Below are 27,878 nucleotides of genomic sequence, written 5' to 3' on the forward strand. Positions count from 1 at the left end.
AAACATTTTGAAATTAAAATTGCTTTTACTTGGAGTTCTGTCACTATTGATGTCACAGCATTTTATTTACTAGCAGAGAAGTTCTAGTCAGAGGCTGTTAAGTCACAGGTTTTTTGGGAGACCTTGCAAGACTTCCCAAATTCTGTATGACTCTTAAAAGTATTCCTGTTTTGTAGCAAACAGTTTTCCATGGTGCAGACTTAGTCAGGAAATAGTTAAAATACCTCTATTCTTTCCAAATACTCAAGGGGTTATTTTGTCCTAGTACCCTCCTGCACTGGTACTGAACCTTGTTTTACAGCCCAACATCCTCACAGCTCAGTGTTTGTCCATGAACCAAACTCATCCATGAACCTTTGATGTAGGTGCTCTCGTCAATCGACAGCTGTGGAGCATCTTTGACCAGATGCAGAACCCCAAGCATTTCTTAGTAAGGCCTTTGGTGAAAATGTTGGTGCCTGCGGCTTGCCAGGAAGCCGAGCGGTTTGGTGGTGTGATGATCTGCAGGTCGTGGCTGGGTGGCTGCTGCTCCCTTCTTCTGCAGAAAGGGAGCTGCTTCTCCCGCTGTTGGATTGGTGTTGAGCTCTTAGTCCTGAATTGTCCTGTTTATGCTTCTAGAGATTAGCTTTCTCTCTGATTTTATGGAGCTTACTTATTTTTCAATGACTTGCAGAAACTCGGTGTCAGCAATCGGATATTTAGACATCGATTTCACAGGACTCAGGAGTGCTGATTCACCAATATCTCACCTTTGATACTATTTAAATATCAGTCTGAATTGTTGGTTTTAAGCTATGATATGCTATGCACCGCTTTGCAGTCCAGAGCAGAAATAACTATGAGAAATATCAACCTTTTCTGTTGACAGGTTTTACCCAAAGAATGTAGCAACGGACTATCTGATTATTACAGATGTTTTTATGTATTTGTTTTTATCCTAATGTGCTTCAACACTTCTGATTGTCTTTGTTGGAAGGTGGGGTTTTTTTGTGTGGTGGTGGTGTTTTGGTTTTTTTCCTTGTCCTCACTGCCTCTTACTTCCATTGTCTGTTTTTCAAGCTGGTTATGTATAGTTGCTGCTATTTTTAGCTCCTTTCTGGCTTCCATTAGTCTTGAATTTCCAAGATTGTCAATACCACATTTGGGACAAGTGTTTTCTAATTAAATTCACCTCTTCTGAACTGCCCTGATTTGTAGGATCGTACCGAGAAAAGATGTATTTTAAATATAATTTCTGATTGCTAGAGATGCACCTTTTCCTGACACATGTATAGTCGGCAGCCCAAGGTTTGGCTACCAACCTACTTTGTTTCTTGTTTTTCAGGTCAAGGTAACATCCAGTCAGACTTCGCATGGCATGAGGCAGAAACAGGATTTTCTAGCATGGTGAGTACTTGCAGAATCAACAGGCTGATTTCTAATGACCAAGAATTCAGGAGACATGACATCCTAAATAAAAGCAAAAGGGGGTCAGTAATCGCCTAGTAAATTCTAGTTCACCTCTACCTCTTTTACAGGTGGCTTCAGGGAGGAATTTAGAAAAGGTGCATTGCAGATGAGCTCTCATGATGATCGCAGGGAGCACTACCGGGGGAAGTTTACAAATGGAGTTTTAAAGGAGCTATTTAAAATGATAATATGAGTAGGGATTTAATGATGGTGTTCATGAGAAGACCTTAAATAGGGATCATGTAGCAGAGGATGTTTTTTCCTTTAACGTTCACTGTCTTTTACTTAAATTGTAAACTCTTTTCTCTTTTGTCACTTTGCTAGATGTAGACTTTTCAAGCCTCTTTTGGGGTTTTTGGGTTGGGTTTTTTTTGTTTGTTTGTTTGTTTTGGGGGTTTTTTTGAGTGTGTGGGTGGGTGTGTGTTTTGTTTTGTTTTTTTTTTTGGCTTCCACAGCTAAGCACTGTCTCTTTTACCAGTTTTTAGTTTACTGCTTTTCCAGGCCATTTTCATTGACTGGTTCCAGGAAAAGCTAGAAAAGACCTTGCAAGGTCACAGCGTTCCTCTATTTCATCTCCTTGGTCCAAGGCAGGATCTAATAACCCTAACCTGCTCTGAGCAACCTGCTCTCCACTAATAGAGACTCTCCTATCTCCCTAACTTAAAGTTCTTTTTAATGGAAATTTTTGCCCCCTAACTTATAAATAATACATAAATAAAACAACATGATTTCATTAATTGTACGGGAGCACTCAGGTTTTGACATGGACAGCAGTGGGAGAATGCTATGAACTTGACTGGTGTAGCTTCATTTTGTGTTCTGATGCGACCCACCAGATGAAAGAGGGCATGATTAAGGTATGTGTAGTTTGCTGCAATAATGATCCCCCTGCTCACCTCTTGGCCTCTTGATTTTCTTTAAGGTTCTGTACCCTGAAGAGTTCTCATTTATTCTGACATGTTTTCCTGGTCTTTGCTTATGCTGGTTTCATGAATGAAAATTTATTTCCTGTCTGTAGTGATGATTGTTAGTAAAACTGGTGTTACAGAAATACAGATGGGAGAGAGACAGGAAAGGGACTAAATTAGACACAGACAATACACAGCTAAATGATGTGCAGATTAGGATCATATTTCACAGCAGGGCATACGGTAATGATTTATTGGAATAATGCCTTGGCAGGAATAATGCCTTAAAAAATACATGGAAAAAGTGTATTTACTAATATTGTTTAAAATTCGGCCCCAAAGGCAGCAGAGCGAATGCCAATTATTTTGTTCAAACTGAGTCTCTGTCCATATGATACTTTTTCTTGCAGTGTAGCCCGGGATTGGTGTGATCCAGAAATAGGAGTCTGGGAAAGCCTCTATCCAGAAAATGCTTTAAGTCACTTTCAAGCTACGAGGGAAAGAGGGCAAGTGCCAGTACCTATCCAGAGGAAGGGATCAGTGAATCAGATTTTCTGGTTGTGGATTGGATCAGTGGTGGTGAATTTATAGGTGGGCAGAAGCACGCACTCTGGTGTAGAGTGCAGGGTAAGAACCGTTTAGAATGGAATTGTGCGTCAAATGCATTTATTCAGAGCCAGGCCCTTCCTACATAGTAGCCAATGTATTGCACGTACAGATTTCTCTGGTAACCACATGTTCTTTGATTTCTTTGAATGCTATGATACAATTAGTTTCTTGTGATCTAGGTGCCTGCAGTATATTGAAGAGTTGCTCCTGCAGCAGAAGTAATTACTTTCTCATTAAGTATAAAAAAATTGTTACAAAGTCCATCCGGTTGTACAGGCCACGTTCATTGCAACTGAAACCCTCCCTGCTATGGTCTGTTGATGCCCAAGAGTCACACCCACAGGCCCTCAGTCCACCCCACTGTGCTCCAGGATGATCAGTAAGTGCCACTTTAATGACGTTTTTTCCACTTACCTCTTGGCTAAAGGAAAGCAATAGCATAATGTTGAGTGATGCAGCAGATGTTTCAAAGTCCTCATCAATGAGGAGATTACCCTGTTACCTAAATTAGGTATGTAATGGAATTTCAGAAATGCAAAAAGAAATGCCCGAGCTAGGTTTGAATTGGCTGAGAAAGTTTTGGAATTAAAGCATGTAGAGGAGGCTTCCTATGATCCTGGCTTTTGATCAGAGTATTATGGTCTTTCATTTGTCTGGTGACTGTTCCGTCTCTAAAACACTAGTGCAAGGAGCAGATCAGGAGAGAAAATACAGTTGGATGATGCACTTGGTTTGCTGTAGAAGAATCAGTTACCTTTGCATTGCTTACTTGCCTCCTGTCTTCTGATTTCCAGTGACCTGCAAGGGAACATTCCTCAATCACAGCCAAGGCATTCAGGCAGAGGTAATTGAGCAATTAAATTATCAGGTGGTGGAAGTAAAAATCTCATCCACACAGTGGATGGATTTAGCAATCTGACTCCTTTTAGTTTCCCTGACTCTGATGTAAGGTGTGTGTTGCGATATAAGTGCGTGCTGTGCAAAACAGAGGTAAGCTGCTGTTCTGACACAGATGGCAGCTGACGTGGGGTTCATGACTTCTCTCAGCTGACCATAGAAGAAGGTGACAGTTGAGGTTTCTGAGGTTAAACTGTGAAAGTGGACAGTCCATTTAATAGAGCTTCCCTTCCCAACTCCTCCATTCTTGGAAGACTCCTGTCAGGAGTTTGTTGCTGTGGCTGAGTTAACACACACATGAAAAAAAGCTTTCTTTTCAGTCGTGTGCATTTCACCCCTATGAAGGAGTACGCAAAGCTAGGCGGTGCCCAAGTGCTGGTGGGCTTATACAGAATTGCAAAGGGAAGCAAATTCCATTTTGGTGAAGAGTAACAAAGATGATGATCTGGCTGAAGATCCATTTGGTATAATAAGTAAAGGCAATCTAAGATGCATGTGTTTCCTGAGAACATCATAGAGAGGTAATGTTTTTCTATGCCAGCTCTCCAATTTGGCAATTCTGGGAGTGATATATGTAATAAAAGCACGTCAGAATTCTAGCTCCTCCTTCCTGTACAGAACTACTACTACACAAATTCTTGTCCTAGCTGCAAGATTGATAATGGTAAAACACACCTGTCTACAGCAATGCTGTCATTATTAAACAGGTACAGGACAGGACATTAGAAATGCTGTTGCAATAGAAAACACAGGGAAACCTGAAACGCTAGAATGGAGGACTGAAAAGGGTGCAACGTGCTCCCTGGGACAAACTTCTGCAGTCATGTTAGACTGGGGTGTAATGGAGAAAATGCTGCTGCTGAATAGATCTGCTTTGCTGCCAAGGCAGGATTTCCATGTGTTAGTCTGATCGCATCATCTCAGACAGTATTAGAATAGAGGAGAGAGAGAGAAAGTCTCTTTTGGCTTGGTAGAAGGGTTTGATTCTAAATTAAAGGGGATGTTGCAAAAGGTCATGAAGATTGACTCTGCAAGTTAAAATAAGTAGTTTCCTTGCCTTTTATTGACAGTACAGGAGGTCTTAAAATTGAGTCTATGTGTTTCTGCCCTATTGGAATTCCAAGGGAAGATAATTCTGAGGGAATGTCTGGACTCAGTGTGGTCTAGTATGCCTTAAAGCTGAGGGAGACACTAGCCCCGGTCCATCTCTTCTGTTTGGGAGAATGAATACATGAAGTTCCTGGTTGATCTCTTCTGACCCTGAAATACACATATCTTACTTGTAAGTTGGATTTGTTTAGCTTTAATTTTCAGCCCTTGGTTGGACCAGCTATTTTAGGAGCCCTTGCTCTGTGTCTTATTCAGGAATTCAACAGATAGAATTCTTTAATTAGATTACTGCAAAAATTTTCCAGCTTGTAAATAATTTCTGCCATCCTTCACCCCAAGTTTTTCAACGCAATCTTTCAGTTGTGGACCCTAGAGCCAGACTTGGGCTCCAGTGTCATTTTCATCTGTAACAGGCCTAGAAGGGAAAATACTCCCTGCTGGTTAAGATATTCCAGGGCTGTGATCGGACCCATTCCTGGGGAATGCCTCTGTGTGGCTCAGCCTCAGAAGAGAGGAAACAATTACTCATTTACCGATTCCTACATGCTCAGTCTTCAGACATAAAGCTGACCTAGAAGTTGCACTAAACTTTCATGTAGAACCCAACCCATGGATTCTTGACAAGCTCTGCTAATCCTGCACCCAAAATGTTGATAATATTACTGAGAAACTGAGTAACTGTGTACCTGCAGAAATCATATATTCCTCACGGGAGAGGAAAAAAAAAGCAGAGAAGTCAAACTAACAGCAAGCCTGTTTTTATTCTACCATGCAGGAGATTAATTAGATTACTCTGAGGCCTGACCTCCAGTTTTGTATCCAAAGGTCATGGCTCTTGTGGGAGAGATCAATTAATATGTCAGCATATCAGGCTCAACACAGAAATGCCATCTAAACAGTGTACAGGGAACCTTTGCGTACTGTGTATTTGCCCTAGCAGATAGTTAATCTGGGTTACTGTTTGCTACCTGTTCCATTTCTCTTGCTCAAGAGCATTAGCAAATGTTTATTTGACAGAATGTTCTGTTCCTCTCCTCTCTGTTTTTTTTTCCTTTTCCTTTTTTTTTTTTTCCCTCCTCTCTCCTAAGAAAGTGCAGGCTAACCCCAGAGCAACTCCAGGCTGCAAACACCATGTTGCAGGCTGAACTCTAGTAAAAGAAGTTTCTTTATTGCTGATGAGGGAGAGCAGGAAATGTCTTGAGAATGATCTGCCAAGCAGGGAAAGGGCCTTTAATCAAAGGGTAAGAAATCAGAAGAAAGGAGATACTTATAGCACTTTGACTTACCTGAAAACACTCAACAAATTGAATACCATGGTGAATAATCTATTTAGACCAGTAGAAGCAAAAATCAGGCTTGTGAATAGCAGCGACCAAGTGTCTGCTAATAGCCCCTGTTGGAGACAGGACTGCTATCTGATCTAGTATGGCTGCCTTCTTGTTGTTTTAGTAGAAGGTTGTGTTTGAAGATCTCACTAAAAGATCTCCAAAGGTCTCCATGCTAGCCCTGCAGGTATCGCTTTCCAGTATACTGATTAATCAGTTTTCTTCAAATGTTTTTCATATGCTGCATTGAAAGTGTTGAGCGCTATACAAGTCCCTATCGTTTCCCTTTGTACATATGATGCAGAGCAAGTGGTAGTTGCCGATGCTGGTTAACACTTGGAAGTTACAAAAATCCCAGTTGCTCGTGACAGAAGGGGAAGAGGAGATGATAGGCTAGCAAATGACTTGTATCATATAAATGTTTGTTTCTGACATGGCGGGGTGTTGGAATGCCACTGTCAGAGATGGACATTTAGGATGGAAACAAAATAACGATAAGATGCTAAAAGCCCTTATCCATTTGACCGTGCTCCAGGGAAAGGTAAATTGTACTGCTCACCCAGCAAATGTTCTCAAATTTGTTCCCGTAGGAGAATCTGTGGAGCCATATATACTTGTCAAGTCAGGATGCACGGTCCCTGCTTGTTTCCGTACTCTGCAGAAGTCCGTGCATGGCTGTACTCTGGTGCTTTGAGGGCTGCTTTGGTGTTTTAGGCAGACAAAGGCTCTGAAAGAGACTGCCAGGCTCTGAGAGTGGCATAGGGGTGTCCTTTTCTTTGCCTCGGAGGTTGTGAGAGGCAAGGAGGGCTGTTGGAGAGGCTTTGGGGACCATCCAGGAATATTTAAGCACCCGTCTGTATCTGTTTACAGCAAGTGGCCATACCTCACCTCAACATCCGTCTGTCTCTGTAAGGTAACTGATTGTTTGGGATGGCACGTAGGCATCCCTACAGTCTCTGCCTTGTTCTGACAACTCCAGATTCTTTCAGGCAGGAAGGGGATGACAGCCCCTGCCTCTCCTGTCTGACAGGCGCGCTGTAAGGATGGAAGAGGCTAAATTAAAACCAGCAGAAGTAGACTTTCTGGTTTTTCTTGATAACTGGTATAAAGGAGAGAAGGGAGCAGTCTGTGCACTGCAATTAACATCGAGTGCTATTGCAACTCGTCCTGTAATGCGATATAGATACAATCTCAGCAGAAAATTGCATGCTGCACTGAGTCAGAAACGTAGAGCAATGCTTGGTTTTGAAGAAAGTAATTAGCCCCAGGGACCTGGTGGTTTCTCATTTCCCCTGTGGTAAACACAGGGAAGTGGGGCAGTACTTCCCATAGGCTTCCAAAGCCAATTTAGACAAGGTAGAGAGCCAGTTTATAAACCAAAGTTTTAATGAATGCTTAGCAAGAGGCAGGCGCGCCTCCAGCTTTCTGGCGGTGCCCACCACGTACCGCTCTGCTGCCATGCTGCTTTTCTTCTCTGAGCTCCCAGTACCCCGTCTCTGTTACCTTGTCTCTGCCAGCTCGAGCCCCTGCCGGCGCAGCCCCGCTTTGGTGCCCTCCGCTGCCTCTCCAGCCAAGGGCGATGCTGTATGGCGGACCCGCCGGGCCACCATTCGCCATACTGGCCAGCAGCCGGGCACTGTGGCCTGCCCTCTGCATGGTGCTTCACCCAGCCACCTCTTCTCAGCCCTTGGTACAGCAGTGGCCCCAGCCTTTCCTTGTGCAACCCTACCCTTTGCCTTCACAAAAGTAGCGATTTGAGGTTTGCCAGAACTCACCGATCATGTGAGTTCTGCTTTCCTCCTCCTATTGAAGATCAGAAGTGTACTGAATCACAGAAATAAGACACCCGGTAGCCAAGAAAACTTTGATCTTACTAATGACAGGACCTACTGGCAGCTTACAATTAATATGAGAGGCAAGGAATCGAGCTGTTCAGGTAACATAGCAGGGATGATAGTAATCTCAGTTTATGCTCTATCTTTAAATGAAAATTGAGTTTTGTTCTAAAACATATGTGGCTCGTGCCTGCTCTGGGTAATCACAAGTTCCTGCATCCAGGATTCTTGCTCCTGCTTTCCTGACATACTACTTGTCATCTTTCTGTGGTTTGTCTCATCCAGAAAAAAACCTGCAGGGTCTTTGGGGCGTAATCACGTCCTTGTCTCTTGTGAAACGCATAGTCCACTTGAGGCATCACAATAAAATTAAATACTGTGCTTCAGTGAGTTTGCCACCCTGCTTTGTGTGTTCCTGCACCTCTTTCCCCGAAGCTGCACCCAACAACACCACATAGAACCAATATCTTGCATGGTAAATACCTTATATGCCTGCAGTTAACTCTTTTGTTCAGCTTTTGTCCAGAATTGCATGGTCAATGTAGCCTAGCACGTGTGTTGCCTCAGAGGATAGTTTTTCCTCAGCCTTCTTTCATTCAGTTGCTGGAAAAACAGAAGATGATAAAGATCTTCAGAAATATAATTATTTTGCTGTTTCGGTATCTTGAAGTGTTGATCGTAGGAGCTGGTTAGGAAATAAACACAAAACTCATCATTTGGACTCTTTAAACTGTTTGTAGGACTGTAATCTTCTGAGACTGAGCGAATTCTCAATCTTCTGGATTCTGTAAGTGCCCCCTAGTGACTAATTCTCTGAACCGGGTCTCTGAACCCAACCTCTCTTGGGTTTTCATTGTTGGAGATACACCAGCCACTGGGGGAGTCACTGTCTGGTCTGGGCAGGGCAGGAGCTGGGTAAATGTCCTCATATTATTTTGAGGGCAACACTAGTTTGTCCTGCAGAAGCATATAGAAATGATCACTGAGAAGTCACTCCACAGTGCTCAGGAAAGCAAATGACTAAATGCATGCTCACTGCTATAGTGGAAATTGCGCATCTGAACTGAAACACGAGTCAAATCGAGGGCAAGCCCGTGGAAGAAAAACTATTGGGCTGTCACTGCACAACACCTGAAAAGTGTCAGTGAGGTGTGACATTTGTGACTTTTTTTTTTTTTCCTTCTGTATAATTATGCTCTAAGGTTTGAGAAGAGGCCACGGCATTCTAGGTTTCATTTGATATAGCAACAGTAGACTAGGCTGATAGATTACTGATGTTTCATTTGTACCATGACAGCATTCCAGTTTTTCTAAAACCAAATTGGTCCTTTACTAAAGACTTTGCTTGTTTAAAAAAAAAAAAAAGTTTCAACCTGTTTTACAAAATAGTTTGAGTTACGGTCCAAGGGTACATCTGTCTTTGTGTTTTTGTCAATAGCGGGGGTATTTCTGTCTCTTCCTATTATTAGAGCTCTATGCGCAATGTTGTGCATTGTAGTTGCCTGGCATACTTGTCAGGGGGCATCTTGAAGATACTTCTTAATGGATTGTTTCAGGCACATGGCCTCACCTTCCACCCAAAAAGCATAGGGTAGATTGGCACTGGGAAAGGATGGGAACAGACACAATTTCCTTTTGTACTTTGTTATATCTACGCAAGTGCAGACTTACAAAGTGCGGACAGCAGTTGTCAGAACATGCATACTTGTTTCTTTAAAAATTCATGTTCTTAACTTGTATAGTAGGTCACTATGTTGAATTTATTTTCTCAATGAGTTGACAACTCAATTTTAATGCAAATGGATCACTGCTGTTACCATTGCTATTCGTTCTGCAGCAAAATACTGGGTTTCCTTTCTGGTGGTGTTTTGCCTGTGGGGTTTTAGGTTTTGTTGTTGTTGGTTGTGTTTTTCCTTCTTTTAAGTAAAAATCCAAGTACCCTTTTAAATGTTTAATTGCATCCATTAATATAGCCAGTGTAGGTGTTTGGTGAACCCAGGTTCAGGAAATGATTTATCTGGGCTATTAAAGTCATATGACAATATGCTAAGGGCCAGATATGGAGGTGGTGTGCAAACTGGCATATATGAGACTTTTTTATGTTCTTACATTGTATTAGCCTCCCACCGACTTCCTTACGCCTACTCAGTTGACATGTAAGGGATGCTAGGGCGGTGTAATTTATGTGGTAAGCTCCTCTTACCATATAAGCATTAAGAACATATAATTGAAATGCACCTCACCTTGTTTGAACTTGCTTCTTTTTTTCTGTCTTACCCTGTATTTGCACCATGTTCAATACCATAGGCCAGAGACCTTACAGGCATGACTGGGCATTTACAGAAATATAAATTTACTTCCTCAACTGATATCATAGATGTTATGGAAAGCAGAGTTTCTTTTGGATTTAGCAAAGGAGCAAAAGCTTTCATGTACCTGGAATACACGTACAGGAAGAGAGTGCAAGGGAAGAGGGCAAACTGGCATCGGCTCTAGAAATGACCTGGAAAAGTGGATTGCGGAAGGAGCAAGGACAGTTGGGATTTAGAGAGCGCTTCAGCCTGTGTGATGAACGGCTGTATTCACCAAGGTAACTGCAGCAGTAACCAGCAAGAGGACACGAGGAAATGGAATGAAGCTGAGTCAGGGGAAGTTCAGATTGGACATTAAGAAAAGGCTCTTCACTGAGAGGGTGGTTCCTCTTCTGAAAACTCACCCAAAATTTCTTGAGCAATTTAATTTATATCAGACAAATGTCTTGAATCCATGGTACTAAATCCTATACAGCTTGAAAGAACCTTAGAAAGTCACTGTGTCTGTATACATCTCTATCTCTCTCAAACTATGAAAGCACCAAGTGTTGAAAAGCATACAGGCTGTATAATATCACCGGCAATGGATTTGCCAGATCAGCTATGGTACTAAGGCCTAAAGCATCAGAGCTCAGTCACATTACTCTTTCAATAAGAGCTAAACATTGGCAACAAATGGGTAAGAGTCTCAGCTTTTTCATAAATTCTGAGTGCTTTCTTTAATCTAACCTTCCTGGTTAATAATTAACTCATAAGGAGTGGCACCCCAAAATCCCCCCCATCCCCTCTCCACCCCCCACCCCTCCCCCACCCTGGCCCCTGCAATCCTGAATCTCATTCTTCCAAACAAGACAAAGGCTTTTTTGTTTTTCCTTTTGAAAGACTTTAATGCATGGACAATAATTAACTTGTCACTTCAATGTGGACTAGGAAAAGAAGGATATTTAGTTCTTTCTGTGTTACTGCCAGGTTGGGGTGGTCAAATATGACAGATTAAGCTAGACCGCTTTTTCCTCCTAAGGAGCAAGAAATATGCAGTGTTTCATTCTGGCTACAGGGAAGCTTTAGTCTTTTCCATGCTATGGAAAGGAAAGTTGTTCAGTATCATGTGACAGCATCACTGCCTTGGAAATTGTGCAAACTGACTTGAGATAGGCTTGGCAATAATTCTTCTGTAACCTACACTGCTCTGGATTTTCCTCACCTACTGCCCTGCTGTGCCACCTCCTTTATCATGGAGCTCAGGAGGGGACAAACTGAAGTACTACAACCTAAGCAGCTTTCCCCCCTTTTAAATGAAGTGAATTCTGCTAAATTACAAAAGAAAAAAAACAGGTCACTTCATTTGAGACCCTTCTCCACGCCTTGTGTCTCCAGAAGGGAATACAGTTTCTGAGGTTTCCTTACAATATAGGCAAGGCAACCCTTTTGTGTCAAGGGCAACCAAGCTGTACCACTGTCCAAGCCTGTACAGTTTGTTCTGAGGAGCTCTCTGTGGCCATGCCCACCGTCTCCCACAGAAACACAGCAGCACAGAAGGTGCACATTCATGGCCTTTCTGAAGGAAGAGGGGTCATGTGTGCTCTGCAAGCATAGTTTTTCCTTGACTTCTTTGCTTGTGTAGGAGCAGGCTGTCTGCTGTCCCGTAGGAAGTGGAGGATGGCTGGCAGAGGGCATGCGCAGGACCCTCCGCAGACGTAAAATCTTGGTAGCTCATCGGGCCTCTCCCTCTGGGTCATTGAGTGTAAATTAATCTTTGCTTCAGGATTCATGTGGCCTTTGGGTGTTCTGAAGTGGCAGCCCCTGAGCACAGAACAAATTTCACGGCATGTGTTTGGTACAGACTTTGTATCTCCCCCAAAAAGAATCAAGTCAGGCTTGGAAAAGAAGCTGCCAGTTCCAGGTAGATCACTGAATGACATCACGGAGCCACTGAATTTAACTGAAAGATGTTTTAAAATGAATTTTAAGACAAAAAAAGAAAAAGGAACACCCAACATCACGCAACCCAAACCCTGTTCTACAAGAGAGAGAACAACGTACCCTCTGTCGGTGGCTTGCACAGAATTTCACTCAACTGGAGCTAATGTTTACCTCGGAGAAAAGGATTATGAGGATAGCAAGAGAGGTTTCCAAGAAACGGAGGAATGGTACTGATCTGAGTGAGGCAAATAATGAGGTCTGCTGGCAAATGAAACAACGAGCCTAACATGAAGCTGTAAATGAGCAGAGAGATGAATATGCTGTCAGAAGCTGCTTCGTGGAAAGACTTAACAAGAGTTCAGTGAATGCAAAACATCCAGCACCCAGAGGAGGTAGGAGGGAACAGTACAGATTCACAGCAGTAGGTATTTATCACCAAAACTCGCTCTTTTGAACACTGTTGGTTTAAATTAGTATAAAGTAAATAAGTATCTTTACATTTCAACAACAATTTATGTGCAGGCTCAGAGAGGAGAGGAGATTTGTGGTTTCTGTTTTGTCTAAAGCCCAAAGGATGCTGATAGATGAATGCACAGCAGGAATTGCTTTCGTTCTCTCCATTGTTGTTGCCCTGGGAAGGAGTAGAGTGCCTTGTCCCACCGTCCCAAGTGGACAAACTGTGCTAAATGGTGTAGGAGTTAATCCTTGTAAGTTCTGAGCAGACAATTTTATTTAATTGAACATAGAATAAACATTAGTTTAATGTCTCAAACATGTTTACAGGGAACGAATGATCATATACAGTTGGCACAACTGCCTGCCGGCATTATTAGTGTAACTTACTCTCTATACCCAGGAGGAACAAAAAGTAGTCCTCAGTGACAAGGAACGGGGCTGTTTGTCTGCTCAGTGTTTGCAGATCTTTCCAGCATATGGATGGTGGGTGGGACAGAGGCTGGTGATTGTGCTGTGTTCTCACTGTGGACACCACAGGGATGGCTGACTCTGGGGCCTGAGCAAAGGCGGCAGCAAACAGTTGTGGGTGGTCCCACAACCCACGTAGCTGTCTCTGAGCACTGGGTGGGCAGTAGCCGGTGCTCCTACAACTACCGCTGAGGGTCCTGGCTCTCCCAGCAGCAGCCACCATCTCTTTCCCCACCTCTCTGACCCCTTTGGCAGGCAGCAGACCTGCCTGCCCGTGTTCTCCTGCTAGCTGTGGCACCTGGCTGGACCTTCCCCTGTTCCTGCCCTTCATCCTTAGGGTTGCAAATTCTTCTTTTTTTTTTTTTTTTTCTTTTCCCTTTGCTGCTCAGAAGCGTGAAGGATCTTTCTAGAGGCTGTGGCATTGGAGGCTTGTAAATAAAAGGGATACCATCAGCCTGTGGCTTTGAAAGAGAACATGATGGTTTTCTTCCAGAGCCACAGTAATGGTTTTAATCAATTCATTAAGAATGTGCCTTCTAAAACCAGTTTGTTCTCTCAATAGGCAACAAATGGATCAGTGGCTACTGTATTGTGGATGAGACCCTCTGGCAGGAGGAGACACAGCATCCTGTTTTGGTGACAGCCATCTGGCATCGGCACTGAGAAGTCGCGTGTGGCAAGGCTGGGTTGATGTAGGCTCTGCCAAGTCCTATATCTAGGGAGCTGAGAGCAAGAGATCAGCACAGATAGGTGAGGGACATCCCAGTACCAAAGTTGCCTCAAGTCTGCCAGGGCTGGGGATAGATTGTATGTCAAATGAGGAACCTGCAGCATCTTTGGTAGAAGCCTCCAATAGTGTCTGATGTGGCAGCAAAAGAACACGTGTTGTTTGGAGCAAATAGGTGTTTTTGGGGGTGATTCCATTACTCAAAGATGTCTCTAACATCAGACTGACTCTCCCATCTATGTTTAGTTTATCTGCATGGGCATTTTTACATGGGCCAAGGTGAACTAGATCAAATAGCTGAGAGCAACAGTGCCGATGCTTGACAGGTTTCTTGCTCAGTTTTGCCTAGTCTGGCAGAATTAGGCATGTGTCTCAGGGTCAGTTTGGGAGCAACGTGCTTACACAGGGCCCTGTCTTAGAAAGCAGTAAAGGGAAAAGTTTTGCTGTGACTGTTGATGTGCTGTTTGTGATGTGGTTTTGAGGAAGAACGTTTGTGAGGAACACAGTCCCACTTTAATTTAGACCAGTGCAAACACCCTTCTGCCCTATGAATGTTGTTCTGTGGTGAGTGAACAACCCTTAGTGTTGCAAATAGGTTCTTTTACACTGCTGTTGGATTACAGAAACAGTGATGAATGATACTTGACCAATGTAATGGCCAAATTGACATAAAACACTTGAACAGCACAGATCAGGCGACAGGGAATCTGTGATGATAACAATGTTCAGTGGTCTCTTGTGCCTGTCCTTGTGTGCTGCAAGAGTACTCTTGATTTCTCACAATTTCTTGTTGGGTTTTATATGAACTTCTGAACTAGCTGAACCCCACCTGCCTCCAACAGTGCTCTTTGGCATCTTTTTCAGATGATGTGGTTGCACTACCTACCACACAATTAGGAGAGGAAAGTGCAGCGTCATCTATGGCATCTACTCTATGGCCTATCAAACACTATCTCTGCCCTGGCTAAAAATCTTACTATCACGATCCCCTTCCCCTGTGATTCCAGGGATGAGTCTGTGGAAATGGAGATGTCCCCACGCATCGCAGGGAAGGCTGGGCGAGATGACCTTTAAAGGTCCCTTCCAACCCAAACCAGTCTGTGATTCGATGAGATGACGGCTCGGCAGCTTGCGGCTGCCTGCACCGAGCGTCGCTGCCGGCAGCAGGGGCCGCGGTCGGCCCTTTGCCGTGAGTGTGCCTGACTCGCCCCTGCCTTGGCCTCGAGGGCTTGGCCTGGGCGGCGCGGCGCGCGCCCCTGCCTCCGCGTCCGCTGCCGGCAGAAGTGTAGCGGTGACGGGGTAGGCGGGCGGCGGGCCTGGGCAGCGCGGCCCCGCCCCCTCAGCCTACTCCTGCGGCGGCGAAACCGGGGGCGGGCGCGGCGCGGGGGGCGGCCGCTTTTGCCGGCGAATCGCGGCGGGATGACGTCAGCGGGGCCGAGCTGGCGTCAGCACGGCGCAGTGCGGGGCCGGGCCGGCCGGGCGCCGCGGGAGGTAAGGCCGCCGGGCGAGGCGGGGGTCGCCCGGGGCGAACGGCGGGCCCGTCCCGGGGCGGTTGCGCGGCCCCTTCTCGGCTGACAGGAGCGTTCGGGAGGCGGTGGCAGCGGCGGCCCTGGCGTCGGGTCAGGGTCAGGGACAGGGTGGGCCTTTCGCCGCCACGCTGATATCTGCGGTGTGTTTGGAGCCCTCGGTACCCACCGCAGAAAAATTGGGACGAGATTCTGCCAAAGAAGGAACAACTAATTTTCGGCGTAGAGGTGACCAGGTGGAAGGGCGGTGGCCGGTCTTGGCCCACTGCACGCTGGCCGTGCAGAGCCAGCATCGCAAAGGCCGTGCGGATTGGGATGCGCAGGTGTTGGTATAACCATTGTCGAGTGCCAAAAATCACAAATAACCACTGACAGTGAAAGCAAACAGCCATGTAATTGTTTTCTATGCTGAAGGAGAGGTTTCCTGCTTTGAAGCTGCTGTGATCACCAGGTAGATTCACCTGAGGACAGGGTTGTATTCTCTGGTAAAGTCGAGGAAAATTGGCAATGAGGAATATAGGCTCAGCTCACAGTTTTAGGCTGATTTTCTGCCAGACCAGTGACACGCTATCAATAATAGTGTTTCGTTGCAAGTAATTGCAGATCACCACATGTATTTTTGAGCCACGCAGAGGGGTTCTTTCCTTCTGTCATTTGCAATACTATTTCTTTGCAATGCACGGTACAGAGCAGGCAGATAAAGGAGGATCTAGCGTGAAATGAAACTAATAGATGAACACAGGGAAATCAACACCCTGGGTGCAAATGGGAAGGTATATCGGTGGTGAAGGAGAGAGCTAGCAGAGCTGTATTGTCATGTGTCTGCAAAAGGGTCGTTGGAGCGTCTGTCATGAATCTGATTGGGTTTTTGTCATGTCTTTTTTTCTGGTATCTCTCTCCTAATTTTTAATAAATTCTCATTGTGAGGGAATTACTTTGACTTGAAGGGTGATAAAGGTACTCCTGCAAAGTAAGTACTCTGCTTATGAAAGACACAGGTCACAAGAACTTTTTGGTAATTTGTGAAAAGAGTTTCAAGGGGAACACTGGTGCAGGCACCTTTGTGAAGTCTCCATATGCTTCTCCTTCTGTTGGTCTGTCTAGGGGACTTTGTGTCTAATGAGCTTTCTCAACAAAATGCAGCTTGCTTTTGGTGCCTTGTGAGAGGTGGGTTGTTAAGGCGTGTGATTAAAACTATGAATCGCTTGTTGTTCTTTCTTACATGGTATGTATCTTGGTCTGAAGAGAAGCAGTCCCGAGGAAATCTGTGGTACACTGTTAGCAATGTTTCAGTAGGCATCTTCTCTCTCCCACCCTTCCTCCTCCCCCTCAGGCCCCAAATACAGTCAAGTTACCCCAGTTGCAGTCTTCTGTGAAGTGCTTGGCATTTCAATTTTGCATTGTGAAATGTCTCTCTTTGGACGCTTGTGTGGAACTCGGGATCATTCTGTGTAGGGCATCATCTCACCGTGCTTAACAGCCATTGTGTCAGTGTGATGGTAAACATGGGTTTACAGAGTTCTGCTTTTGATAATAATTGGGGATATGCAGCAAAGAATGACGTTGCGTAGACTAAGGGCTACAGGAAGACAGGTGCATGAAATGCACTGGAGGAAGTAGCAGAAAACGGGAGATTTGTGGGAGTTCTGTACAGCCAAAGTAGCAGAACAGCTGGGAGCCTTTTCCCCGGGGGAACTGTAAAAAAAAAAAAAAAAAAAAAAAAAGAGATTTGTTTTGCTTACTAGTGTGCAGCTGTGAGGGTTTTCCTGAAGAGATGTGGGGTGATGTGGAGCCATGCTTGTGCAGCAGCAGCCTTTGCTCTGTGGGCAAGAAAGCATAAAGAAAGGTCAGACTTCACTTATGAGCTGTTTCCATTTCGGGCAACAAGAGACAAGAAATCGCACGTGGTGTGTTCATTCAGCAGATCTGTCGGCATCTATTCTGAGATGCTATTTTGGAACCCATTCGGCTGTTTTACCTACCACAGCATGTGCACTTTGGCTAGAGGAGTGATTCTGATGAGACCCGAGGAGGCTGTTCAGCTCTTGAATGCTATTAATCTCTGAGAGAAGAGTAGCAGTGCCAAGGGTGGCTTGTGGGGTATGTATCTTCTCAGCAATTAGTTTGAAGTGTCAATTCCTGCGCTGAAAAATGATATCAATTTCTGGTTCCAAGTATATTTGTTGTTAGCTGACCTCATCTAAGTGTTCAGTTTGTGTAGTTTGAATTTCAAAAACACGTTCTTTGGGAGCTCTGGTAGTCTTAAGGGAATTGAACCAGCAAGAAGTAGAGGATCAGACCCTGTCCTTGCGACAGAGTGTCTCTGTTGAATTCAGGAATGTAAGTAGGAAGGAAACTAAACTCAGTCATTGTGTAAAAAATTTTGCATTAACCCTCGGCCTGAGCACAGGCAGCAGGAATGGTAGGATCAGTACTGAAAGGTGATTTCACATTGCAGCAGGGTTTTGGATCTGCAGCCAAGCCACAGCTTTGTTTTATTGTAAACTTAGATTGATGTAGTGACTCATCTTAATTTAGCTGAAGTGAATTGCAGATAAATGTAAACCTATTGCTGTTATGGGAACTCCTGGGAAGTATGACGTGTCTGACTGCTAACTGTTTTAAATATTTCAGCCTTAATCCCTGACGATGGTAGGCAATGCCTAGGTAACCAAGGTGGGATCTCTCTTGTCTCATTTGTGCAAAGATGGAGGAGACATGCCCATAAAATGTATATGTTTTGTGTAAGAGAGATGGAGAGAAAAGGTTGTAACTAATACAGAGGCTGCCCTCAGTACGTGAAACGTTGAGAAATAGCTTGAACTTCAGTAAATGAAATGAAGCAAAGTTTTTCTTACTCAATCATTTTATTCTGAGCTATTGTTATTCTAGACGCCTACCCGTGATGATTCCACCATCTGCAACAACCCCTGTCAGCGATGCTGCACTTTTGCCAAGTGTGGCTTCTCAGGAAATCTGGAGGTCACAAGTTCCAGGCTATTCTGGATCAGTCACACGGCACATAAGTCATCGGGCCAACAACTTCAAGAGACATCCAAAAAGGAGAAAACACATCCGCCCTTCGCCACCGCCACCACCAAATACTCCATGTCCTATTGATTTGATTGATTTGGGGGATCTCCAGCCTCAGAGGTCTTTCCTAGAACTCTTGTTTAATGGGTGCATTCTCTTTGGGCTGGAGTTCAGCTATGCCATGGAAACAGCCTACGTTACCCCTGTGCTGCTTCAGATGGGGCTTCCAGACCAACTGTATGGAATGGTGTGGTTCATCAGCCCTATATTAGGTAACTTTTCTTTACACTATTTCTTTCCTCTTGTTTTTTCCATTACACAGGTGTTACATATTTTCATTTTCTCTACCTCAGCTGTTAACAAGGATGTTCTGTGTGGTCTTGACATTAAGAAGCACTAACCATAATTTTAGACAAACGAACGGAGAATAATTCTTGCTGTGTCTTGCTTGAAATGGGCCCAGTGTGATCAAAAGGGTCTGTTCTTTTAACCAAACTCTTACATCTTGTGTGAGGGTAAGCTTTGGTTACTCTGTTCCTATATTTAAAAACTAGCAAAAGAGGATCAGCGTATCCGTTGTGTCCCTATGAAAAAAGCGCCCAGAAACAGTTCCCGAGGGTGTGTGAAAAAAGTGGAGCAAGATTGCCTTCTCCTGTTTAACGTTCTGAAACAAATGAGGTGTTCCAATGATGAAAGATCATCGACTGCTACTGTTATGGGCATTGAATTACTTGCCTTAACATGGAGCCAGGGCTGGGATCGTATCCATTATTGTGGGAAAAATCATAGGATGGGCTATTACCACTTGGCAACTTTGTTTTGCCTGTTCTTCTACTTGCGGGATGCACTTTAGAAGAAGAGAGTAGATAGGCCCCTACTCATAGGCTGGCCCACAGTAATATAGGCACCTTTCCAACTTGCATATTTGCTTGCTAGTACTGCATGGGCTCTCCCATCTAAGATGGAGTAAATGAAATAGCTTGTAAGGAATGGAGTCCTTTAGAACGTAAAACTGTTGTACTCCTATTCTTCACCTGATGTCAAATTCTGCTGTATTGATGATGCAGAGTGAACTGCCATGGCAGTGAGCAGCGGCACATTACATTATTCGGTCCCCCACCTGAGAAATGCCAGGATGTACACCGTGTGTGCATTTGGGTGACTAGTACAGGCTGGGGATATCACTATGCCATGGTGTGCTGCCTTTAACTGCCTTTTAAAGTATCTATTTTGACTCTCCCGTGAAACTGGCTTGTAGAAAAACGCTACTAACTGGTGATTCCTCTTTTCTAGGGTTCTTGTTGCAGCCTTTACTGGGAGCCTGGAGTGACAGATGCACATCAAGATTCGGGAGGAGAAGACCTTTTATTCTGGTCTTAGCAGTAGGTGTGTCTTTTAGAAACAATGGGCATAGCACTTATAAGGTAGAAACATTGCGCATCTCTCATCTGCAGCATCCCCCGTGGCACTAGGCCGAAGAAAATGTCTCTGAAGTGTTGGGTATTGTGGTTCTGAAGAAGGTAGTGAGTGATGCTGAGGCGATGCTTTGGCAGCTGGAGATCCACACATAAAAGCATCTCTTGTCAGAGTCTGAAGAGTTGATGTTTTGGGGGTCAAGAATGTTTTCCTTTGGCCAAAACCAACTCCAGACATTTGTAAGCTTGAACAGTGCAAAAGGGTTATGTATATTCTATAAGCCATGCTCATTCCCCAGACTGTGACAATCTGAACAAGAGCAGCAGTACTTGCCACAAGGCTGTGCAGGTAGCGTAACGCTTTTAGAGTATGGAGCGATGCAAGTTTTTTTGCTTGCAAGCAGTCGATTGATAGATTTTGTTTTGGTTTTATTTCCAGGAGCGTTGCTTGGGCTCTCGCTTATGCTGAATGGCAAAGACATAGGGAGCGCCTTGTCTGACACTGCAAATAACCATAAATGGGGGATCATTCTTACAGTCTGTGGTGTTGTCCTCATGGACTTCAGTGCAGATTCAGCAGACAATCCCAGTCATGCCTACATGATGGATGTATGCAGCCCAGTGGACCAAGACAGGGGCCTCAACATCCACGCTTTGTTAGCAGGTATGCTTTCTTGGTGCTTCTTGGTGACATGAACCCTAAGTAAACAAGCCCCGCTGTGAGAAAGCAGAGTGCAAATCACCAGTCTTTTCCTGTATAAGCATAATAAGCAAATACCTGGAGAGGCTGCACTAATTAAATTTGAAAACAAACTTCTGCTTACTGTAAAAGGCTTTTGTAACTAGCAAAAGTAAAACAAGACACAGTCCTGGGTTGTTCATCTGAAGGTCCCTCACGTCATTTATAACACCCATCGAAACAAAATTATCCCTCAAAGGAGAAGGTTTGGCTTCCTGCAGGTGTGGAAAATGCCTTTTTTTAGTTACTCTGTCGGAGGGGACATGCATACCAGGCGCTGTGATCTCTCATTGCTGTCATCTTCAATCGCTGTACCGCTATAGTCTAGTTTTCCTGCCTGTTTCACACACTTGAATGTGTTTGTAAGAAAGAAACAATAGCGTCATAAGGCTTTTATCATGTGAACAGAGCAAGAGAGCTATCTGGTGCCCTCAGAACTTCGGTGTTCATCAGTAGTAATGCAGTGGCAGTTTTGTACACTATCAACACATTACTGAGTAATGAGCTTGCTATGCTTCTGAAGCAATTCAGTCTGTCTTGGTCACAATTATATCTGCGTTCCTCTAACTAAGCGGGGAAAATGGATTTTCACTTACTTTCAGGAAAACAGTCTTAGCTGACTGATTGCAGAGCCTTGCCACGAGGCTGGGGGACACTTCTGTTTTATGGACTGAAATAGCTGAAGGTAAAGTGGTTTGTTCTTTGCAAAGAAAGAACTGCCATTTTTAGTTACTTGTATCATCACTTTCACAGTACTGACCTTCTCCCTCTTTCTGTACTGTTTCTGTACATCCAGACTGTCCTTGTGACACGGATAACTGTTTATTACTGCATTTGAATTGAAAAGGGTTGAGTAGTAAAACAGAAGTAACGTGCCAGATTCTACTCACAAATCATTAGACAAATGGTGCTGTGCTGTTACTGACTTCCAGGATTGGCTAGGGAAGGTAATCTCGGCTCTGTTTTTCCACCAGGTCTTGGAGGTGGCTTTGGTTATGTTGTTGGAGGAATACACTGGGATAAAACCAGTTTTGGAAAAGCTGTGGGAGGGCAACTTCGCGTCATCTATGTCTTCACCTCAGTAATACTGACTATCACTACTGTGCTGACTCTGATTAGCATTCCAGAAAGACCCTTAAGGTCCTTTAGCAGGAAGAAAAAAGTGATGAAGAGTCCAAGTCTTCCTCTCCCTCCTTCGCCACCTTTCTTCTTTGAGGAGGGTGTAAACGAAAACTTAGCTTCTCATAACTCAGCTCACTTATATGCAAGTTTTACAAGTCCCGTTTCTCCCCTCAGCCCACTCACGCCCAAATATGGCAGTTTTGTCAGCAGAGACAATTCCTTGACGGGAATTAATGAGTTTGCATCATCATTTGGGACTTCAAATATTGACAGTGTGCTTATAGACTGTTTTACAGGCGGGCACAGTAGTTACTTAGCACTTCCAGCTAGCTTGCCCAGGCAGCCTGTCAGTGTCAGCTTTCCTCGGGTGCCTGGTGGCTGTTACCAAGGAGAAAATGGAGTTCTGGAGCAAGGGGAGAGCAGCGTAACACCGGGGCCTGACGGCGAGGCACTGAGGGTGGGCTCACTGGATGCAATAAAGCCACGGTCGTCAGGGATCCTGAAAAGACCTCAGACCTTGGCCATTCCAGATATCGTAACAGGACACTGTCCAGAAAATAACAGAAGAAGAAACGTAACCTTCAGCCAACAGGTAAGGGCAGAAAATCAGTGATACGACCACGTAAACCTGAGCATTCATTTAATCTCCTCATATAGTTTTAAATGTGTAGTGCACAAATTCATAGTTAAAGACTGCTCGTGACAGTTTGCTCATAAAAGTCATTACGGGAACAGCATACCTGCTGTGACTGTACTGGTAAAATAGTGGGTAGGATGTGAATTATGACTGGCAGTCTGCCAGCTGCCTTTGTTAAGATGGCAGAAGTGGGAGCGTTCTGCTCTCACTGGGCCACATGTGAAAGTTAGGTCGGTATTTTTAGCCGTACTTCACCACCCAGGGAGCTACCACGTGAGAGCAGAAAAAGACACATTTTTATTGAGCCTGTATCTTCCCTTTCCACAGAATTACCCGCAAGATAGGGCCAGGGATAGGATTCTCCCATGAGCTTCTCCTTATGGCAGTCATTACATCTGGGTCCATCAGGGAGGTGAGGTTTCCCTTACCCAGGGATAAGACTCTGACCTCATCTGCCACTGTTGGTGATAACTTGGAATGTCTGAAACCTCTGTATGCTGGCCAATTTTTTTATGATCCAAGATGAGGTAAACTGTCCTCTGTTGTTTTTTGGTTTGGTTTTTTTGGGGGGAGGTGTGTGGGGGGGTTTTGTTTGTTTGTTTTGTTTGTTTGTTGCTGTACTTTGACTCGGTTTATGAGAGCAGACTTTGTTAGGGCAAGGATATTACATACTGTGCACGCAGAGATTGAGCATCAAGGTTAGCAAGCAATGAGAATGTGTTTTAATTAAAAGCAGCCTCTTCTTGATGTCTCTAGAACTTCAGGAACCGAATTCACCCCAATGTGGGTACAGCTCCTGTTAAATGCAATGGAATTTGTGCCTTCCCTATGTTAGCGTCTGGATGTGGTTGCCAAATACCCTAGAGAAGTGAGGAGTACTGTTTCAAGTATACTGAAAGCTGCAGCACAGTGCTGTCATTTAACACTTGTTCCAAGGTTGAATTACAGTCTAGCTAAATACACTGTTCTTAATCTCCAATTCAACACAGTCCAGCAACAGAGTTTAACTTTCAGATGATCAGATAGGTGTGTAATATTGCATAGGTTTGCTCAAAGGATGTTTGGGTTTGTCTTACTGTGTTGTTTCACCTGGGAGTTCTTCTGATGCAGGTTGCCAATATCTTGCTGAATGGTGTTAAATATGAGAGCGAGCTGAATGGATCAGGCGAAACCTCTGAGCAACCACTGTCTGTGAAACTTCTTTGTTCGACCATCTGCCGGATGCCCAAGGCTCTTCGTAACCTCTGCATCAACCACTTCCTAGGTATTCAGAAAGTGCCATCTTGCTTTCACCGTGAAGTAGCTTACCTCGTGTGAATGTTTTTAAATATTTTATCTATTGTTGCAATGGCTGCTAATTAGAGAGGATATGATTTGTTCCCTATATGCTCACCAACAAGGTACTTTCTGGTATTTAGTTTCTTAGAACACTGAGAAAGAAAAGAAAAAACCACCACAAAACAACAACAATAAAATAGTAAAGCCTTCGTTCCTAGAAAAGGAATAACAATGGCCTAAATCAGCACATCCGTTAAATAGAATATTTACACTGGGGTGAGAAACACTGCTGAACTGAGAAATTGAAACCCTCGACTTTTTTTTTTTTTTTTTTTTTAACGCTCTGAAACTTGCATTACTGAGGTGAGAGATAAGATTATTTGTATTTCCCTGCTTACAACTGAGACCAGTTGTAAGCTTCCCTCCCTTTGACAGCACGTGTATAGGGGTCCCAGAACAGGCCGTGAGGGGGTGCGAACTCAATGCTGCAGGAGTGCCGTAACCACTCACTGTTACCTTTGCTCTTACAGCACATGGGTGATGGTTAGGAAGGGCTTGCAAGCAATCCAATTTACACGAAATTGAACAGAAGGTAGCAGGTAGTTAATACTCATTGGCTGTGAAAGGAAATAAGAGATTGCCTGCATCAGTGGCCCTGAAGCAGGTTTGTGAGTAGGAGTTTTTAACTGTGTCAGAGACACTCAAGAGACTGCAATCATGCCATAAGAAGTGTTTCTTCCAGTTCTTTGTGGGAGGACAACAGCAGCTTTAAAGGACTATGTGATGAGCAACTCTGAAACCGAGTGTTGTGTCCTGTCAAAACCGGAAGGCAGCTCAGATTGCTGTAATCTGTTTTTCTGTCTTGCTAAACCAGTATTCTGTGGCCTCTAGGATTCCGCTTAGGAATTCAAAGGATGTCTTGGTCTTTGACAAACGTTGTACCATAATGCATGGGGAACAGCAGTCGCAGATAAACGTGGCTGAACGTTACATGATACTCGTTGCATAGCCTGTCTTCGGTTGCCATTGGTAATATAGCTCATAGCATCCATGTAAGCTTACAAGGGGAAACAGATACTCTCCAATCCTAATAGGTTACTTCTGGCTTCTTTTAGGATGGCTCTCGTTTGAGGGGATGTTACTCTTCTATACCGACTTCATGGGAGAAGTAGTGTTTCAAGGGGATCCGAAAGCACCTCACAACTCAGATGAGTATCAGAAGTACAACGCTGGGGTCACCATGGGCTGCTGGGGAATGTGCATCTATGCATTCAGTGCTGCTTTCTACTCAGGTACTTAGTACAGCCATCTTGGCCGCTGCTGTGAGAAAGGTGCTCCCGTTCCTTGAGCAGTGTTTCTGCAATGAGTAGTCTAATACTTATGTTGCACGTAGCCTGCCACGTGGCACGAGTGCTGAAGCAGAGTGTTCTTTTTCACTGTATCATCTCTGCTAGTTATCTTGGCCTGCACTGACAGCAGATGAGGTCAGCGGTCCAGCAAAAACACATCTCTCTTAGTATACAGTTCCTTTCACAAGTGGCATTTTCTATGTACGTTGAATCCAGAAAGACACACAGCCACAATAGGCACAGTTCTGGTGCAGCACACTTGGTGCTGGCGTGCCCCTGACAGAGCGCCCAGTGTCACGCACCACCCCGGCACCTTGTCATGTGTCATGTGTTGCTCCCCACCCCCAAACAGTTCCCATTTACCCCCCGGGACAATGCCATGCCCTTCACACAGGTAGGGCAGCAAGGCTGCGTTGCGGCCGTGGGGTTTGGAAGGGGTCCTTGGCTCTCATTTGTGAGCCGTCAGTTACTCAAAGGCCTGACAGTGGCTGCTGAGATGTGGCTGCCCAACAGCTGGGCTGTGGGGCCTGAGGGTGCACCCCTTGGGTCTGCTGACTGGCCAGCGGCAGGGAGGGCCGCGGTTCACCCCAAATGCCATGCCATTGTTTTGCAGCCCTGCTGGAGAAGCTGGAGGAGCGGTTCAGCACACGGACACTGTACTTTGTGGCATATTTGGCCTTTGGGTTGGGCACGGGGCTGGCCACGCTCTCCAGAAACATCTACGTGGTGCTGTCACTGTGCGCTACCTACGGCATCCTTTTCGCTACGCTCTGCACGCTGCCATACTCCCTGCTCTGCGACTACTACCAGAGCCAGGAGGTGAGCCCTGGGCTGGGGAGGGCAGAGGGGCTCCCCCGCGTCCCCTTACGCTGTGTCCCCCGCAGTTCGTAGGCTCGCAGGCGGAGGGCACACGGCGCGGGATGGGCGTTGACATCTCCCTGCTGAGCTGCCAGTACTTCTTGGCGCAGATCCTCGTGGCCCTGGCCATGGGGCCGCTGACAGCAGCTGTGGGCAGCGCCAGCGGTGCCATGTACTTCGCCAGCCTGGTGTCCTTCCTGGGCTGTCTCTTCTCCTCCCTTTGCGTCACCTACGAGTCGCCACCCGGCGAGGAGCTGCCACCCACCGAGGAGCAGCGCCCGCTCTTGCCTCGTGCACGGAACGAATAACTGGGAGAAGCCACCACAGCCTCCACTGCCTCATTGCATCGCCCTCGGCCTCCCCATCACAGAGCGGTGGGCTCGTGCGCCTCCAGGACAGCAGCAGTGGGCATGGCAAACAGCAAGAATGTCTGCGCTGGCTTTGTTGAGCTTTCCCCTGCCCACGGGAGGGTGAGGAGCAAGTCAGTGGCAGCTGGCACCGCTCATCCTTCCCCTGAGGTGGCAAAGGCCCATCGGTGCCCCTGGGCCACAGCGACAGGAAGCGGGTGATGTCAGCATGGGGCCATTCCCTCCAGCTGCCCCGTGGTGCCGTCACTCCTTGGGGGACGAGTGGCGATGTCCGGCCTGAGGCAGGGGACCTGGAAGTCTGGTGTCCGGGCGGGGTGACAGCGAGCTGCAGGGTTGCAGATGCCGCTGTGGCACTGCCACTGCTCCATGGCCAGAAGGTGCCATCTCACAGCCATGCAGAGCAGCCCAGTCCTCTGTTGCTGAGGGCTGCGGTGACTCTCGTGAGGCCTCGGGCAGTGACGAGGCCAACCTGCAGGTCACAGCCTCTGCCCGTGGCAGGCCTGGTTCTGGAGGGTGCGTTTCAAAACTGTGGAAAGGCTGAGAGCAGCTGGTCTCACTCGGGTGGCACAAGTACTCTGTCAAGTGCCACGGCCGGGCTCCTGGGCGCGCAGAGCTCCCACCAGCAGAACTGCTCCAAGGAGCTGCTGTGGGGTGAAAATGCAGTGGCCTGGCTCCCAACCCCTCCTCTGTAGGTTCTGGCTGTGGTCCACGGTGATGGTTGCCAATATGTGCATATTTCCTTCCACGTTAGACTTCTAACTAAGACTACAAGGGCTTATGATGACTTAGCAGGAGGATGGGCAGTTGTCTGTAACGCAGCTTTGGGGAGAAGTGTCTTTTTGTATCAACTTCCTTGGGTAGAAGCTTACTCTCGAGTTGAAAATTTAAGAAAAATCCTTTGTGTGAAATGCAGCACATCATCCTTGTTTTTCATACAGTTGTACCTTGTGACATTTTAAAATCTGCATGGGGATCAGTGATTAAGTACTTATCAGCTAGAGCTGCATCTTCCATATCTCATTGAAACTAGTAAAAGGGCTTTGTCATTATTTGTGAGAAGTCTTGATTATTCTGATTTTGGAAGGTGGTGAATGTGTGAGATCTTGTAAAAGTTCCAGTTAAGCCCAGGAGTCTTTTTAAGTGAGAGCAAAGATGAAAATAGAAATAAAGTTACAACTGTTTCTAGGATTCCTGTCAGCCTGCCTCTGTATTTGGGTTGGCAGCCAAGGTTTACCAAAGCTGATGGGCATTTTGGTGTTTACCTGTGTTGTGCATTGCATCCCTGTAGGGGTTTACTTTTGCTCACCTGGTCTTTAGGTCCAGAAAAAGGGTTTTCTCTGGAGGGTCACTCCTTTTAAATGAGTTGTACTTGAATGTTCACCTGAGTTTATTCTGATGCTTGATCTGCGATGCCAATATGAAATAACTTGTGTAATCTTTAGCTGTTGTGGCTTACTATACTCCAGTGCTGAAAGCACAATGCACACCTTGTTGTGAGAGGTTCTTGTAAGAACATTTCGTTTTTATCGCCTAT

At 45.3% G+C, this 27,878-nt stretch overlaps 1 protein-coding gene across 4 annotated transcripts; it reads left to right on the forward strand.

Annotated features, from left to right (window-relative positions):
• Window positions 1–1,332: 1,332 nt before the first annotated feature.
• SLC45A1 (solute carrier family 45 member 1) lies at window positions 1,333–27,525 on the forward strand. 4 transcript variants are annotated; one of them, XM_074161463.1, is made up of 9 exons: window positions 1,333–1,469; window positions 18,438–18,850; window positions 19,872–19,964; window positions 20,433–20,657; window positions 21,707–22,446; window positions 23,602–23,755; window positions 24,885–25,061; window positions 25,732–25,937; window positions 26,003–27,525. In XM_074161463.1, exons 1-9 carry the CDS (start codon window positions 1,384–1,386, stop codon window positions 26,282–26,284), a joined length of 2,376 nt encoding a protein of 791 aa, XP_074017564.1. In that variant the 5' UTR covers window positions 1,333–1,383; the 3' UTR covers window positions 26,285–27,525. The 4 variants fall into 4 exon arrangements, with proteins under 4 accessions (XP_074017564.1, XP_074017561.1, XP_074017562.1 ...); XM_074161460.1 differs by lacking the exon at window positions 1,333–1,469 and having other exon boundaries at window positions 18,444–18,850; window positions 23,602–23,785; XM_074161461.1 differs by lacking the exons at window positions 1,333–1,469; window positions 19,872–19,964 and having other exon boundaries at window positions 18,451–18,850; window positions 23,602–23,785.
• The last annotated feature ends 353 nt before the right edge of the window (window positions 27,526–27,878 follow it).

Source organism: Numenius arquata, chromosome 20 (genome assembly GCF_964106895.1).
Source record: "Numenius arquata chromosome 20, bNumArq3.hap1.1, whole genome shotgun sequence".
In the NCBI taxonomy this organism is placed as follows: domain Eukaryota; kingdom Metazoa; phylum Chordata; class Aves; order Charadriiformes; family Scolopacidae; genus Numenius; species Numenius arquata.